Source organism: Bos grunniens, chromosome 10 (genome assembly GCF_055505025.1).
Source record: "Bos grunniens cultivar Pamir isolate PY7600 chromosome 10, Bosgru_T2T1.0, whole genome shotgun sequence".
In the NCBI taxonomy this organism is placed as follows: Eukaryota; Metazoa; Chordata; class Mammalia; order Artiodactyla; family Bovidae; genus Bos; species Bos grunniens.
This window is the reverse complement of record NC_141174.1, coordinates 73,837,230-73,851,098: the sequence shown is the minus strand read 5'-3', so window position 1 is coordinate 73,851,098 and position 13,869 is coordinate 73,837,230. Positions and strand designations below refer to the sequence as shown.

At 39.8% G+C, this 13,869-nt stretch overlaps 1 protein-coding gene across 25 annotated transcripts in view; it reads left to right on the top strand.

The window, feature by feature from the left end:
* Window positions 1-13,869, top strand: part of FMN1 (formin 1) — a 497,211-nt gene that overhangs the window by 141,706 nt on the left and 341,636 nt on the right. The window contains exon 1 of one of the 25 annotated variants that reach the window (XM_086322062.1): window positions 9,901-10,085. The exons of the other annotated variants lie outside the window; for them this stretch is intronic. Coding sequence (XP_086178188.1) covers window positions 10,032-10,085 — 54 coding nt within the window. The 5' untranslated portion in view covers window positions 9,901-10,031. Of the gene's footprint in view, window positions 1-9,900; window positions 10,086-13,869 lie in introns of those variants that run through there. 25 annotated transcript variants of the gene reach the window in all.

Genomic DNA, 13,869 nt, shown 5'->3' with positions numbered 1-13,869 from the left:
AGCAGTTGTGTATCTTGAGATTCACTCAAAGTAAGAAGTGTAACAGCGACATCTACTGGTCAGGCTAAGTTGAGCTTGCTGCAGCAGGATGTCTGGCATGTCACAGTGCCGAAATGAACTTGAAAGTCTTTCTTTTTCTTCTGTGTTTTAAAAAAATTCTGGGTTTATGTGTTTTTTAACCCATTGGCTAAACTATATATTCCTGGTTTTCCTTTTCCCTGTAAATTAAATTATTTCCTAATTTTACTTTATTTCAATTATAGAAATCATATACAATCCTTTTAGAAAATTTGAAATATGTAGTCAAATTGAAAGAAATTAAAAAAAAATACTTCATAACCTCAGCAACCAAAGACAACAACTGTAAAAATTTGATAAATTATCTTTGTATTTTTCACTATGTATGACTTATTTTCAGTGAGGTATTATTTTTAACTTGTAAGCATAGATTTTATACCTTTTTTTTTTTCCTTTACTTATTACTCTTACATTGCTTGTTCATGGTTTTACAATTCCTCTGGATGTATCTTAAGTGAATGTGTAGTATTCTTTAATATTGTGTCCTAAAATTTATTTAATAATTTCTCTATTATTGGAGTTAGAGTTGGTTTTTTTAAAATTTGAAATAGTACTTCAACTTGGACAAAAATAGCACTACTACATATATAATTTTTCTTATACCCCTCCCTGCCAGTATTAGGATAAACTTTGGTTTATTATCTATAAGTATTTTTAGGCTTTTGAAATATATCATCACATAAACAAGGCCTATATCTTGAACTAACCTTTAATGGGGTATATGTGTTTGTGTATGTATATATATGGATACACATGGTTATACATATTATACTATAAATATGTTCATATATCATATATAAATAGCATGTATTTTTATATAAAATTTATATAAACACAATAAAATATATAAATATTTACATGCTTCTTAGTTTTTTAAATTATAATTTTTAAACATTGGGATAGTTCCTTTAGATTATTTTCTGCATTAGCAGTTTTTACACCTTGGACCATAAGTCTCCCCACCTCCAATCCTCCCCCTTCCTTAGACGCTACAATTTGATTCCTATGTTTTGAATATTGTTATTCTAAGTAAGACGTCCATTCAGGAGGAGGGTTCTACTGATTTAGTAAAAGTTTGCCTCTTGTTACTGATTCCCAGCTTGCACTAGTGGTAAAGGACCCACCTGCCAGTTCAGGAGACATAAGAGACATGGGTTCCATCCCTGGGTCAAGAAGATCCCTGGAGGAGGGCATGGCAACCCACTTTAGTATTCTTGCCTGGAGAATCCTATTGACAGACGAGCCAGGTGGGCGGGCTACAGTCCATAGGATCGCAAAAAGTCCCACTGAAGTGACTTAGCATCCACGCATACACGCACTGATCACCATAGCAGCTCAGAAGGACTTCTTTCCTCTGGGGGTTGTGAACACTAAGGTCAGGGAGAAGGGTATTGCTGCATGATATTTTGATCAGTCTTAAATGTTGCAGGACTGTTCTGTTTTCAGTTTTGAATCTGATTTGCAGTGTCACCATCAGGAAGTTACTTTTATCAGGCTTTTTCAGTGGAGATGTAGCTTTTCATTAGTATGTAGGGGTGATAACTATAACATTTACTAATTGGTGGAAATTTGGCATCCACAAATCAGAATGACCCCAGGCATTCAGGCTGGGACTGCTATTAAGGCCCTTATTTAGCTGCAGAGTAATTTTTTTTTTTTAAGTCAAGAGCCAGAGAGGAAATATTTCAGGCTTTGGGGACCATACAGTCTCTATTGCAACCACTCTGTTGACAAAAGTAACCATAAAGAATGCATACATAGTAAGTGTGCCTGTGTTCCAGTAAAAGTCTGTAGACACTGAAATTTGCATTTCATATAATTTTCACCTATCGAAAACATTGTTCATCTTTGATTTTTTTCCTCCACCATTAAAAAATGTAAGGATCATTTTTAAAGAAGTCATTCAAAAACAAGCAGTGGGTCAGATCTGGGCCCCTCTGCTTTGGACCAGGAAATGGAAATCTCATTTACTTCACCTCTACTGCTGACTCAACCACTAACTAGCTATGGGACTCTGGGTACCGCCTTAAGTTCCATGGGCCTCAGTGTCTTTATCAAATATATGCTGACAGAATGGGACGAACAGGAACAGATAAAACAAAGTTCCTTTTTGTTATAATGTTAAATTTCCTGATTCTGTTAAAGGGGTATAAATCAACCTAAGCAATGTTAGAGGGTAGATTGTGATGTATAGAGAGTGGAAATTATTTAAAAGAAATGTAAAGAAAGAAATGGCGATTATTTAAATGGAAGACATCTTAATATTCTCAATGTGAATTATTGTTTTAAAATGAGGAACAATGTCACCACTCCGATGGCGAGACCAAAATTTATAGTCTCCTAACTCTGAAGGCTCATACCACTTGTTTCTCCAATGCTATCCTTTCTTCCCCTCCCATTTTACTGAGGTATAATTAACATGTAATATTGTATAAGTTTCAAGTGTTCAGATGTTTAACATAGTGATTTGATATACATACGTATTGTAAAATGATCACCACGATAATTTAACATCACCTCGTTAGTTTCAATTATTTTTCTTACAGTGAGAGCTTTCAAAATCTACTCTCTAGGCAACTTTCAAATACACAATACAGCATTGTTAGCTATAGCTACCATCCTGTACTCACATCCCCAGGACTTAAGAATCTTACACTGGGAGTCTGTACCTTTTGATCACCTCACCCATTTTCCTCTGTCTTCATCTGGCAACCACCGATCTGTTTTCTGTTTCTATGAGTTTGGTTATTTTTAGCTTCCACCTATAAATGAGAGCATACAGTGTTCATCTTTCTGTGTCTGACTTACTCCATCAGCACAGTGTTCTCAGGGTCCATCCATGTTGTTGCCTGTCACATTCATCATGTAGTTACTGAACTGTGAGAGGGTGCAAGGGTTCCCTGGGAGAGTGGCAGGAGGTGGAGCTGGTAGAAGGTACATACCAGGGAGGTTCTGAGCAGCATCTTTTACCAACCAGTATATATTTCAGTGTTTAAGTGACCAGTGCTGCCAACATGGTGCCTCTTGGCTGCATGTCAGCCAGACTGTTACGTAGAGAGGTTCTGTTTGGGTGATCATCTTGCTGTAGCAAACCATGTAGACCATTCTGGGTGATCTAGAAGGTTCTCAGAAGAACCCGTTGCTCAGTCAGTTCCACTTTTAGGTCATGAAGTTGCTGACTTAAATATTATATAGGATATACTCATAGTGAAAAATTATTTATTGTTTGTCTGAAATTAAAATTTAACTGGTTGTCCTGTATTTTATTTACTAAATCTGGCAACTCTAGGTATCAATTTGGGAGCACCATCCAAACAAACCAAATGTGTGAATTGCCTTAAGGTAGTATCTATGCATGAGAAATCCTCAGTCGCCCAAGAGTGCCTGTTTAGAGCATGAACATTACCCAGTTAGCCTTAAAGGGCAGTTTCTTAAATTACACTATAGGACACTATCATTAGCTATGCTTCTCATTTTCTAGTGCGCTTTGAGCCAGACATGTCAAGGCAACTGAATCTGAACAGACTAGAGAGCAAATGGAGTCTAACTTCTTATTACATGTGCAGTTTCTTAAAGATTCCATTTGAGATGACTTTTCACCATGGAGGATACTGTGTAAAATGTCTGTAAACACGGGATATGGGCAGGGTGGAAAAAAGATGCTGCTAGAGGTGTGGCCTGAGATGGGCCGCAAGGTACGAAAAGCAGAAAAGGTAAACAGTCCTCGAGATTCTGTATTGGTGGCTTGAATACTGAAAGTAGGGTTTCGCATGCAGTTTTTAAAACACAGACCTTGCACTCTTCTTGGAGATACTGGTTTCCAAGGACCATCTCAGTCACCCCACCTGTGGGGCCTGGAGTTCTCCTTGCTGAACTGGGTTCATTGTCTCGGGAGGACACAGCATCGGGTTCCAGGTAGTTACATCTGATGAACAGAAGGATATAATTACCAAGTCCACACCCAACCTTAAGTGTCTACACCACTGACAAAACTGCCATGTATTGATCACTGGCTCAGTGCCAGTCACCACCCTTTGTACCTATTGTACAAGTTAGGAGAGAGGTTCAGTAAAGCCAGGTGCAAGGATTTGAACCCAAGTCTGTCTGAGTATGGACCCAGGTGCTTAAATGGTAAGCCTCTCTACCTCTCTATTAGTTGGATGCTTTGTTTGTTTGTTTCTGTTTTGTTTCTAATTGAAGAACCAAATTCATTGTATAGATATGAGTTAGCCCCCATAACCAGTGAGAAGGCTTGAGAATTAAAACCACAGCCAAAATCACCCCACAGAACTCAGTCCAGTGAAGATTCTGTAACATATCCTCACATGGAGCACTGGATGCCGTAGACCTTTGGTCTTTACAGCTAATGGGGGAACACTGGTGGGAACATGAGCAGATTTCAGTCCCTCCACATTCCTTCACTCCTAAAAGACAAACTCCACGGCCATCAATTAGCTTCAACCACAAAGAATGAATGCAGAGGGCTCTCTGATATGCTGTCTTTGCAGTACATGGGCTTCCCTGGTGGCTCAAGCAGTAAAGAATCTGCCTGCAGTGCAGGTGATGCAGGAGACATGGATTCGATCCCTGGGTTGGGAAGATCCCCTGGAGGAGGGCCTGACAACTCACTCCAGTATTCTTGCTTGGAGAACCCCTCAGACAGAGGAGTCTGGTGGGCTATATAGTCCATAGGGTTGTAAGAGTCGGACACAACTGAAGTGACGGAGCATGCACGCACGCGGCACATGGAAAGGACCACATCTTGGTCTCGTCTTTCATGGAAGCCAATGAGAGCCTACTGCTTAAAGCTAAAGGCCACAGGTGGACTTCCCCAAACCATTAGCATGTTCGTGACAATGGGGCTTACATTTGCAAGTGAAGTGAATTCAGAATTAGCCAACTAGTTTGTTTTCTGGACGAGTGTGTTTATTCACATGTGTGTGTACATATGTGTGAGTGTGTGAAAGAGAGACAGAGATTGTGTATCTGTGGGCTGTATGATAAATGATCAAGAAATGATTCAGGCAAAAAGGATAGTTGGAAGGGATGAATTATTGATGGAACTGGAAAATTACGCTTGCTTCTTATAAACTCCTCAGCACTTTAAGTCATGACAAAGCAGTTGAAAAAAAGTTATCTGGTTTTATTCCTAAAGCCCATGAAATTTAATCAGTTATCTCTTTCAAATTAGTTGCAACTGGTGTGGAAAGCTGGTATACATTTAAATAGAAACCCTAGTTTATGCCAGTCATAGAGCTCAGTTCTTAGGCCATTTCTCACACTTCCCTTGACATGTACTTGTCTGCTCTATAAATGGCAAGATCACAACAAACCTAGTAACATCCCAGATTTCTTTATAAAACAAAAAGAGTAAGTTTGACTTAACCATTGGACACCTTAGTGGTTAATGGAATTGTGAAATTCACTTTTTTTAAAAATCTTGATAACACTTGTACTCATTTCCTCTGTTCTGACATGAAACAGAATAGCTGTTCGTATAAAACTGGAGTCTTAAAGTCTTGAAGTGTCTACATAGACACACTTATACTCTCAGACCCTGAAAGACCACAGATTAGAACTGAGTTTTATAAAATTGGTGAGAAATGTGTAGATGAATTTTATTTAAATGATTAGAATGTTGCACTGAAATATTTCATTTAGCTTCTCTAAAATTCACATGATTGCTTTTTTGTTCCCTTAGAATGGGTTCTATTTTTTTAAGCCTCCCTTTTCTGCCCCCAAAACTGCAGTTTTGTGTGCATTGCTTAGACTATGAGCTTCACACTATTTCTGTAAAGCTGGTCTCTCTACATGTATCATTTATGTTCCATGTGTGAATTTCAGAAAAGTATTTTCTGTCTTTTCTAAGACAGAAATGGGAATTTGTGGTTAAAAAATTACATCCAATATGACCCATTTAGAATTTGAAACACAGAAGCCTTTGCCTAGAGAATGTTTGAGAGTACTCCTATGCTAACATAAGGCTCCAGTTTTTATGACCCGATTATTTTTGTCTTGCCTTTTGATTTTTACGTTTTAATTAAGCCATCTTAATATATGATTATTATTGCTTCTGAATTTCATTAAGAACTGCAGCACTATAACTGTCCTGAGTATGAGCATTATAAATGTCCCTTTCGAGCTACAGGAAGTAAGTGACCGTGATTCTAGGAACTGTTGTAAGATTTTTCCAGAATATTTCATGATAATTCTTAGAGTGCTGAAAATGACAGTAGCACTATATATACTTGTTTGGTTTAAGTCCCAAATTAAAACAGTGTACAAAATGGAGGCAACAGTGACTATATTTCAGAATTATGGAACTATGATTCTTTTTTCCACTTTATTGATCTCTGTAGCTGTACATGTTCCACAGTAATAATGGTCACTATTTATTGAGCGGCTGTGATGAACTGAGCAAGCACTGGGTTAGGGATATTAACACATTTAATTCTTAGAACAATCCGAGGAGTTAAATATTTTCCCCATTGTATGTATGTAAATACTGATTCATAGAGCTAAAGAACTTGCCTAAGTGTCACAGTTTGTGTGTAACTAGTAAGATCCTGTGTTGAACCCAAAGGTGTTTCACTTCAAAGCCATGGCTATGCTCCCCTCTTTTTTCCTTTGTCCTCTCTTAACTGTGGTTAAGAATAGGATCACAGTTGTGAAGATCCCCTGGAGAAGAAAATGGCTATCCAATCCAGTATTCTCTCCTGGGGAAATCCATGGACAGAGGAGTCTGGTGGGCTATACAGTCCATGAGGTTGCAAAGAGTTGGACAGGACTGAGCAACTAGCGCGTTCCCTTTTGTGACAACGCTTAGCTTACTTTCTCCTTTGTAATTTTAATGCCTTTATATCGGCTTCCATATTTTTCTTTAAAAATGACTAAGTGATGTGAGTATTAATGTCAAGGAATCAGTAATGATTCTGTGTCCTTTCTGCTCTCTGCCAGCTCTTTCTAACTGCAGTGGCCATTGGGTCTGGTAATCAGGTGATCATCTATAATATTTGCCCCCATTCTGATGTTTCAGTGTGAAAGAGAACTACTACAAAATTCTATTGTTCTTTGATTTATTGTAATGAAAAGAAGGTACATTTAGAATCAGGCTGATCCAGTACAGATCCTGACTCTGCTGCTCACTGGTTGTGTAATCTTAGAAGTGTCCTAATTTTTTTGAACCTCAGTGTTAACATCAAAAGCAGTAACCAAACAGTAGTCACTAGCCACCTATGGCTATTAATTAACATGAAATAAAATTTAAAATGTAGTTCCTCAGTTACATTAGGAACATTTTAACTGCTCAAAGACCACCTATGGCTAGTGTCTGCTGCATTGCATGACACGGATATAGGGGTTTCCATCATTACAGAAACTTGCAATGAACAGCACTAATAAAATGGGGTCACTGACACCTTTCTCCTAGAGTTACTGGGAGGATTAAGGTATTAGAAAGCTTGCATAAGGAACCTAACATGGTGCCTACTTGGAACAATGACACCCTAAAATAATGCATGTCCCTAATGCATCTTTGTTATCTACCTTTGTTTTGTTTTGGGCAAATCCTCATTGTCCCTAATTTTTCTTTTGTCTCCTTTAAAATTTAAAAATATTTTAAATTGATAACTAGATCTTTGGTGTTGGAACAAGTATTCTCAAGATAACTTTCACACCTTAAAAACTAAGGAAGGACAAAAAGATACCTTGTTATGGCTGTCTAGCTTCATACCCAGGAAGAAGGAGAATAAAAGCTTCAGGAGATGCATATGGTTTGTTAGAGTCCAGATCTGTATCTATAACTTGTATCATGAACAACTTTAGCCACAGTGAAATGCTTTCTCCATGGACCCCCTGCCTCCTGTAGTGGTTATTTCTGCGGGACAAAACTATTAGTCATTTGAGGAAAATACAGAACTCTTCAAAAACCTGTCCCAGGAAATTCTATACCTTAAAGAATGCTTCTTTTTCCCTTCCTCTCCAGCTTCACAAGTAAGTCACAGCCTTTCTTTTTCCTTACAGTATTTTGTCATGGACATTGAATCCATTTCCAAAGAGTCTTTGATACTGCTTATTGGAATCAATCTTAGAAATATCTGACAGTAAGACCCTAAGTGGGCTTCCTAGGTGGCTCAGTGGGTAGAGAATCCACCTACAATGCCAGAGATGCGGGTTCAATTCCTGTGTCGGGAAGATCCCCTGGAAGAGGGCTTGGCAACCCACTCCAGTATTCTTGCCTGGAGAATCCTATAGCCAGAGAAGCCTGGCAGGCTACAGTCCACAAGACCACAAAGAGCATGCACACACACATACACACACAAGACCCTAAGCAGTAATGCAATAACTATTTCAAACTTGATTTTTGTATTTGTAAGAGTAAGGACATTTTCAGTGAACTCGGTACACCTTTGAAGTATAATGAGTTGGCCTAAAAACAACAACAAAAAAATGGTCCTTGCTCTGCTGTTGACACTTTGGGCGGTCTCCCAAGCCAGTCACTGTCTGGGAACACCCTTCCCTAAAGGGAGGGAAGTCTCAGTGCTAAGGGAACACACAGCATCAGCATGTGTCAACAGACTCTTAAGCAAAGGATCTTCTGGAAAAAATCCAAATTCATAGATTTTTTTCCCCCCCTGAAATTACTGAGCTGATTTAAAAATCACCGTGGAACAGAGGAAAAGTATTATAATAAAAACAGGTGAACTTTGTCACCGTCTATAGTAGCCACCTGGGAACATTTCAAGCTAATTGTTCTCTTCAGATGGAAAAAAAAACAATCCAGAGAGCACTGGCCCCGAAACACCCAGAGGGACCCCTTGAAAGAATTTTCTTTGGAGCTCAACTCACTCGTGGCATAGATGTGGTATGGGGAGGCGTGGTATTTAGTAGGCCTATCTATAAGGAGGGCTTCCCTGGTGGCTCGGTGGTAAAGAACCCACCTGCCAAAGCAGGAGAAGATCCCAGGGTTAGGAAGCTCCCCTAGAGGAGGGCATGGCAACCCTCCCGAGTATTCTTGCCTGGAGAATCCCCATGGATAGCGGAGCCTGGCGGGACAGCCCATGGAGTCACAGAGAGTCGGACATGCCTTAGCGACTGAACAACAATAACAACAGTCTATAGGGAATAATCTTTTTCAGACCAAATGGCTCCTTTGTCCGGGAGCATAGGTAAGAGCGAGCTGGGCGGGCCAGTTTCCTGCTTGGGCCTTCATTTCATGGGTAAATACTTGCTTCATATTGACGAGGTTAAAAGACATTGTTAGATATTAGTTGATGCCCCTAAGAAAGCTGTTCCTGTGATATGTTCTGAAAACATATCACATCCATATGGGACTTATTTTGTATCAGGCACTGATGGAATGCGAAACACATATTCATTTATTTAATCCTTCTAATAACCCACACAGAAGGAGCCTTTTTTATTCCAAGCTTTTAGGAGAGGAAGCTGAGACACAGGTTGCTTATATAACTTGCCCAAGGTCAAGTTTCTTGCAGGAGTAGGGTAGGATGTGAGCCCAGAACCCAAGGCCAGGTTCTTAACTCTTCTACAGCTTCACGAGTATGCCTTGGCCTCTCCTCTTCCTTTTCAGAGGAGAAGGGAATGTTTGTTACCAACATTCAACCCACTTCCACAGAAACTTTGAATACAGCTCAGTGGAACCAGTCTTAGAAACATTTAGCACCAAGACAGCTCGACGGAAGAAGGCCTTAATCCCTGAGTCCGGTTGTTGCTGTCAGCAGATGCAGCCTGTTTTGTTTTCAATCAGTGAAAACAGCTGCTAGCTTTTCTGAGGCTGAGTTAGAGGGGCTGTTTGAAGCACTGCAGTAGATAGCAGGGGGATTTCGCATAGTGAAGCCTGGCAGAGCACTGCCTGACATGGAAGGAGAAGCCTGGGGAGGCCTCCAGTTCTGGCCTCAGTTTGGCCTCATAACTCCATTTTCAAGACGTGGAAAATGAACTTAAAGAAGATGCTGTATCCTATGGTTGTACTTGAGCTTCGTGAACTGGTACAGTTAGCTAGCTTCTCTTGACTCCAAATGTCTCCATCTTTAAAACATGAATGTTGAGCTGATTGACTTCCAGTCCTTCTGAAATCCTCTCAAGCCTCCCAACCACTTGATTCTACCCATCTTCGTCCATTATCTTACACTTCTTTCATCTGACGCCTCATTCATTTAACAAATGTCTTTTTGAGTACTTGTATGGCGTTATTTCCTCAGAGCTCACTTAGTTAAGTGTCACTTATTTAAAACATGCTTCTTGAACCTCCAAAACCCCATTACCTCACTTATATCTTTCTTCATAGTCTGCTTATTTACTTTTCCCAGTCCATTGCTCTAAACACTTTCCTTCCACAGAAATAGTTTCTACAATCTTACATACTCTTACCAATTTTAACTTCTACTTTTCTTTAGCAGTCATTCCAGGAACCTAGTTGAATCCCTAGAAGCTGGAAGCAGTCATGAAAAATCAGGCCCAGAACTTGGAGCATATTGGATAAGGAGAAACATGAGAAATTTAGCCTAATACCATGAAACTAATCTCACTTTTCCCTTGCCTTTCTGGGAGAGTGCTCGGAGAGGGTTTTATGAGAATATGTGTGGGAAGGAATTCTCTAAGCTGAGTGACATGGGAGAGTGCTGCAAAGCGAGTGTGAGGTGGGGCGCGAGGGGCTTTAGGAAGTTTTTGCTTTAGACAGTATGCCATTTCTGCAAATTGATTTTGAAAATTTTTTAATGCTCATTCCTTTAGTTGTTATGAGAATCAAGAAGCTAGGTTCTACTACTTCCAGGAAATGATAGCCCTTCTTTTTTGTTTATTACCTTTTTTTTAGGCTTATCTCACCAGGTGTTGTTTATTGGAACGATGTTTATTGGAATGTTTATTGACATGAGGTTCAGTTAACTCCAGCCTCAATCTGAGAAGATGGTGAGATGGGAGGAACGTGGAGAATTCATTAGTAGTAAATTCTCCACATAAATTCTGTATTCAGTTTTCACAAGCTGGGTACCAAATAGTTACAAAGAGGAACATGTGAGTTATCCTACCTGATATTGATCATGCCTATTTCAACTAGTTGTCCAAAGTAGATAATTTTTAATCTGGCCTTTTGCACAGGTAGCTATTATTAAGTATCTTGAGGTTAGAATAAAAGAGAATCAGGTGAGGTTGTAAAGGAGAAAGTCTTGGCTATTAACTTGGCTGTTTTTGCGTAGTAGGTACTTTAAAAGCATGTATCATCAGATCACATCAGTTGCTCAGTCGTGTCCGACTCTTTGCGACCCCATGAATCGCAGCACGCCAGGCCTCCCTGTCCATCACCAACTCCTGGAGTTCACCCAGACTCACGTCCATCGAGTCAGTGATGCCATCCAGCCATCTCATCCTCTGTCGTCCCCTTCTCGTCTTGCCCCCAATCCCTCCCAGCATCAGTCTTTTCCAATGAGTCAACTCTTCCCATGAGGTGGCCAAAGTACTGGAGTTTCAGCTTTAGCATCATTCCTTCCAAAGAAATCCCAGGGCTCATCTCCTTCAGAATGGACTGGTTGGATCTCCTTGCAGTCCAAGGGACTCAAGAGTCTTCTCCAACACCACAGTTCAAAAGCATGAATTCTTCTGCACTCAGCCTTCTTCACAGTCCAACTCTCACATCCATACATGACCACAGGAAAAACCATAGCCTTGACTAGACGAACCTTTGTTGGCAAAGTAATGTCTCTGCTTTTCAATATGCTATCTAGGTTGGTCATAACTTTCCTTCCAAGGAGTAAGCGTCTTTTAATTTCATGGCTGCAATCACCATCTGCAGTGATTTTGGAGCCCAGAAAAATAGTCTGACACTGTTTGCACTGTTTCCCCATCTATTTCCCATGAAGTGATGGGACCGAACGCCATGATCTTCGTTTTCTGAATGTTGAGCTTTAAGCCAACTTTTTCACTCTCCACTTTCACTTTCATAGAATAAGACAAAAATAATGTCCAAAAGAGGTAATTCTTTTTTCCTCTGAGAATGTTAGAGCATTAAATAGATGAATTTTTCAAGACCGCCCAACTAAGATCAGACTTGTAGGCTGCTTGTTTGAAAACTACTATGGTCTGAAACATTTTTCCATTCCCTAAATGACCAGATGTTGTAACATTTCTCATGGTCATGAGAATGAGTGTCCTGAAAGAGTCAATATTCAAAAATCTCTTTAAATTACCATGCTGCCCTTTCTTACTTATCTTCATATTTTTATGGTCATAACTTGCTTTCATTCAAAATTGTCTTAGGTCCACCTATTGCTAATTAAACTGAGTCTGGAGTATAAAGTACTAAGTTACAGTCCCTGAACAAGAATCACCTCTTTCTTGGCTGATTTCCCATATTAAACTTCATGTTTCATCAAGGTGGAGGGCTGGAATTTCTTCATCTTTATGTCGTACAGAGTTGGTGCTTGACAATGATTGTTGGATGAATGCATCTTTGTGATAGTTCACTTTGCTAAATGAAGGAGAATTGTATAGGTAAATGGAAAGCCTCTTGATAAATCTGAGTCCTAAGGATTATGTGTCTTGTCTGTGACCAGTAGACAAGCCAGCTAGGGAATTTTTGCTTGATTTTTTTCTAAGTAGCCCGTCTAGATTTCCCCTCTAAATTTACAAGGGAAAAGAATGGTCCCGCTCATATTTTTTTTCTTTTCATGAAGTCAGTCTTCGGTATCATTTCAGAGGGTAAGGTACAATACATGCCCTAGTGAGACACCACCACCTAACCGGGCTGACATGCCTGCACATTTTAAGATGTAGGTGGATGTGGAGTCCTATTATGGCAGGAAGCAGGGCTCAGGCTTTTAGAAGACTGACTGTGGATTCTGTGGCCTGATTGCCTTGATTCAAGTTCCAGTTCTTCTTGTGAATATGAGCAAGTTACATCATCTTTCCATGCCTCAGTTTCCAAACAGGAAAAAGAAAATAATACCAACCTCATAGTTAGATGTTGTTGATATTTTGTTGCTAAGTTGTTCCTATGTGACCCCATGCACTGTAACCTGCCAGGTTCCTCTGTACATAGGATTTTCCCTGCAAGAATACTGAAGTGGATTGCCATTTCCTTCTCAGAGGGATCTTCCCCACAAAGGGATCAGACCTGTGCCTCCTGCTTCGCAGGTGGATTCTTTACCACCAAGCCATCAGGGAAGCCCATAGTTAGATGTACTAATCAGTTAATACACATGGAGCAACTAGAACAGTGCTTGTAAACACCTAATAAATGTTATGTATTATTAGTATCATCCACTTATTAGCTGTGCGCCTTTGCTTGGTTGCATTCTCTTGGCCATGGTTGCTTCATTTTTAAAATGAACCTAAGAACACCTTATCTACCCTAAGCCGAGGGACTGGAATCAAATTGTCTCCCTGGGACCCAAGATTCCCACGACGTTGTATTCATGTCCGTGGGTATTGAGAAGGTGCTAGAACTTTGTATTTCCACTCCATGCTGTAGTGTAGAAGAGTCTTCTAGTTTATGTCCCATTTTGCCCATATCTGCTGAAAGTGCTTAGCAACTTATTCTGGAAATCAGTAATTATGTCTGAGAAAATGGAGCTTTCTCGGTTAAAGAACAACAACTATGTGCCATATCTCTTCCCCTCACCCATATGTTGACTGGTCTACATGGTTCTTCAGAAGACTGATCTTACGATCTGATGTAATGATTCCTTTTTCTTTCTCTGTCCTGAAGAAGCAGAAGTATGATTTTATCAACAGGCATTTCCTTTAGATAGGAAGCTTGTTATAAGGCTTAAATGG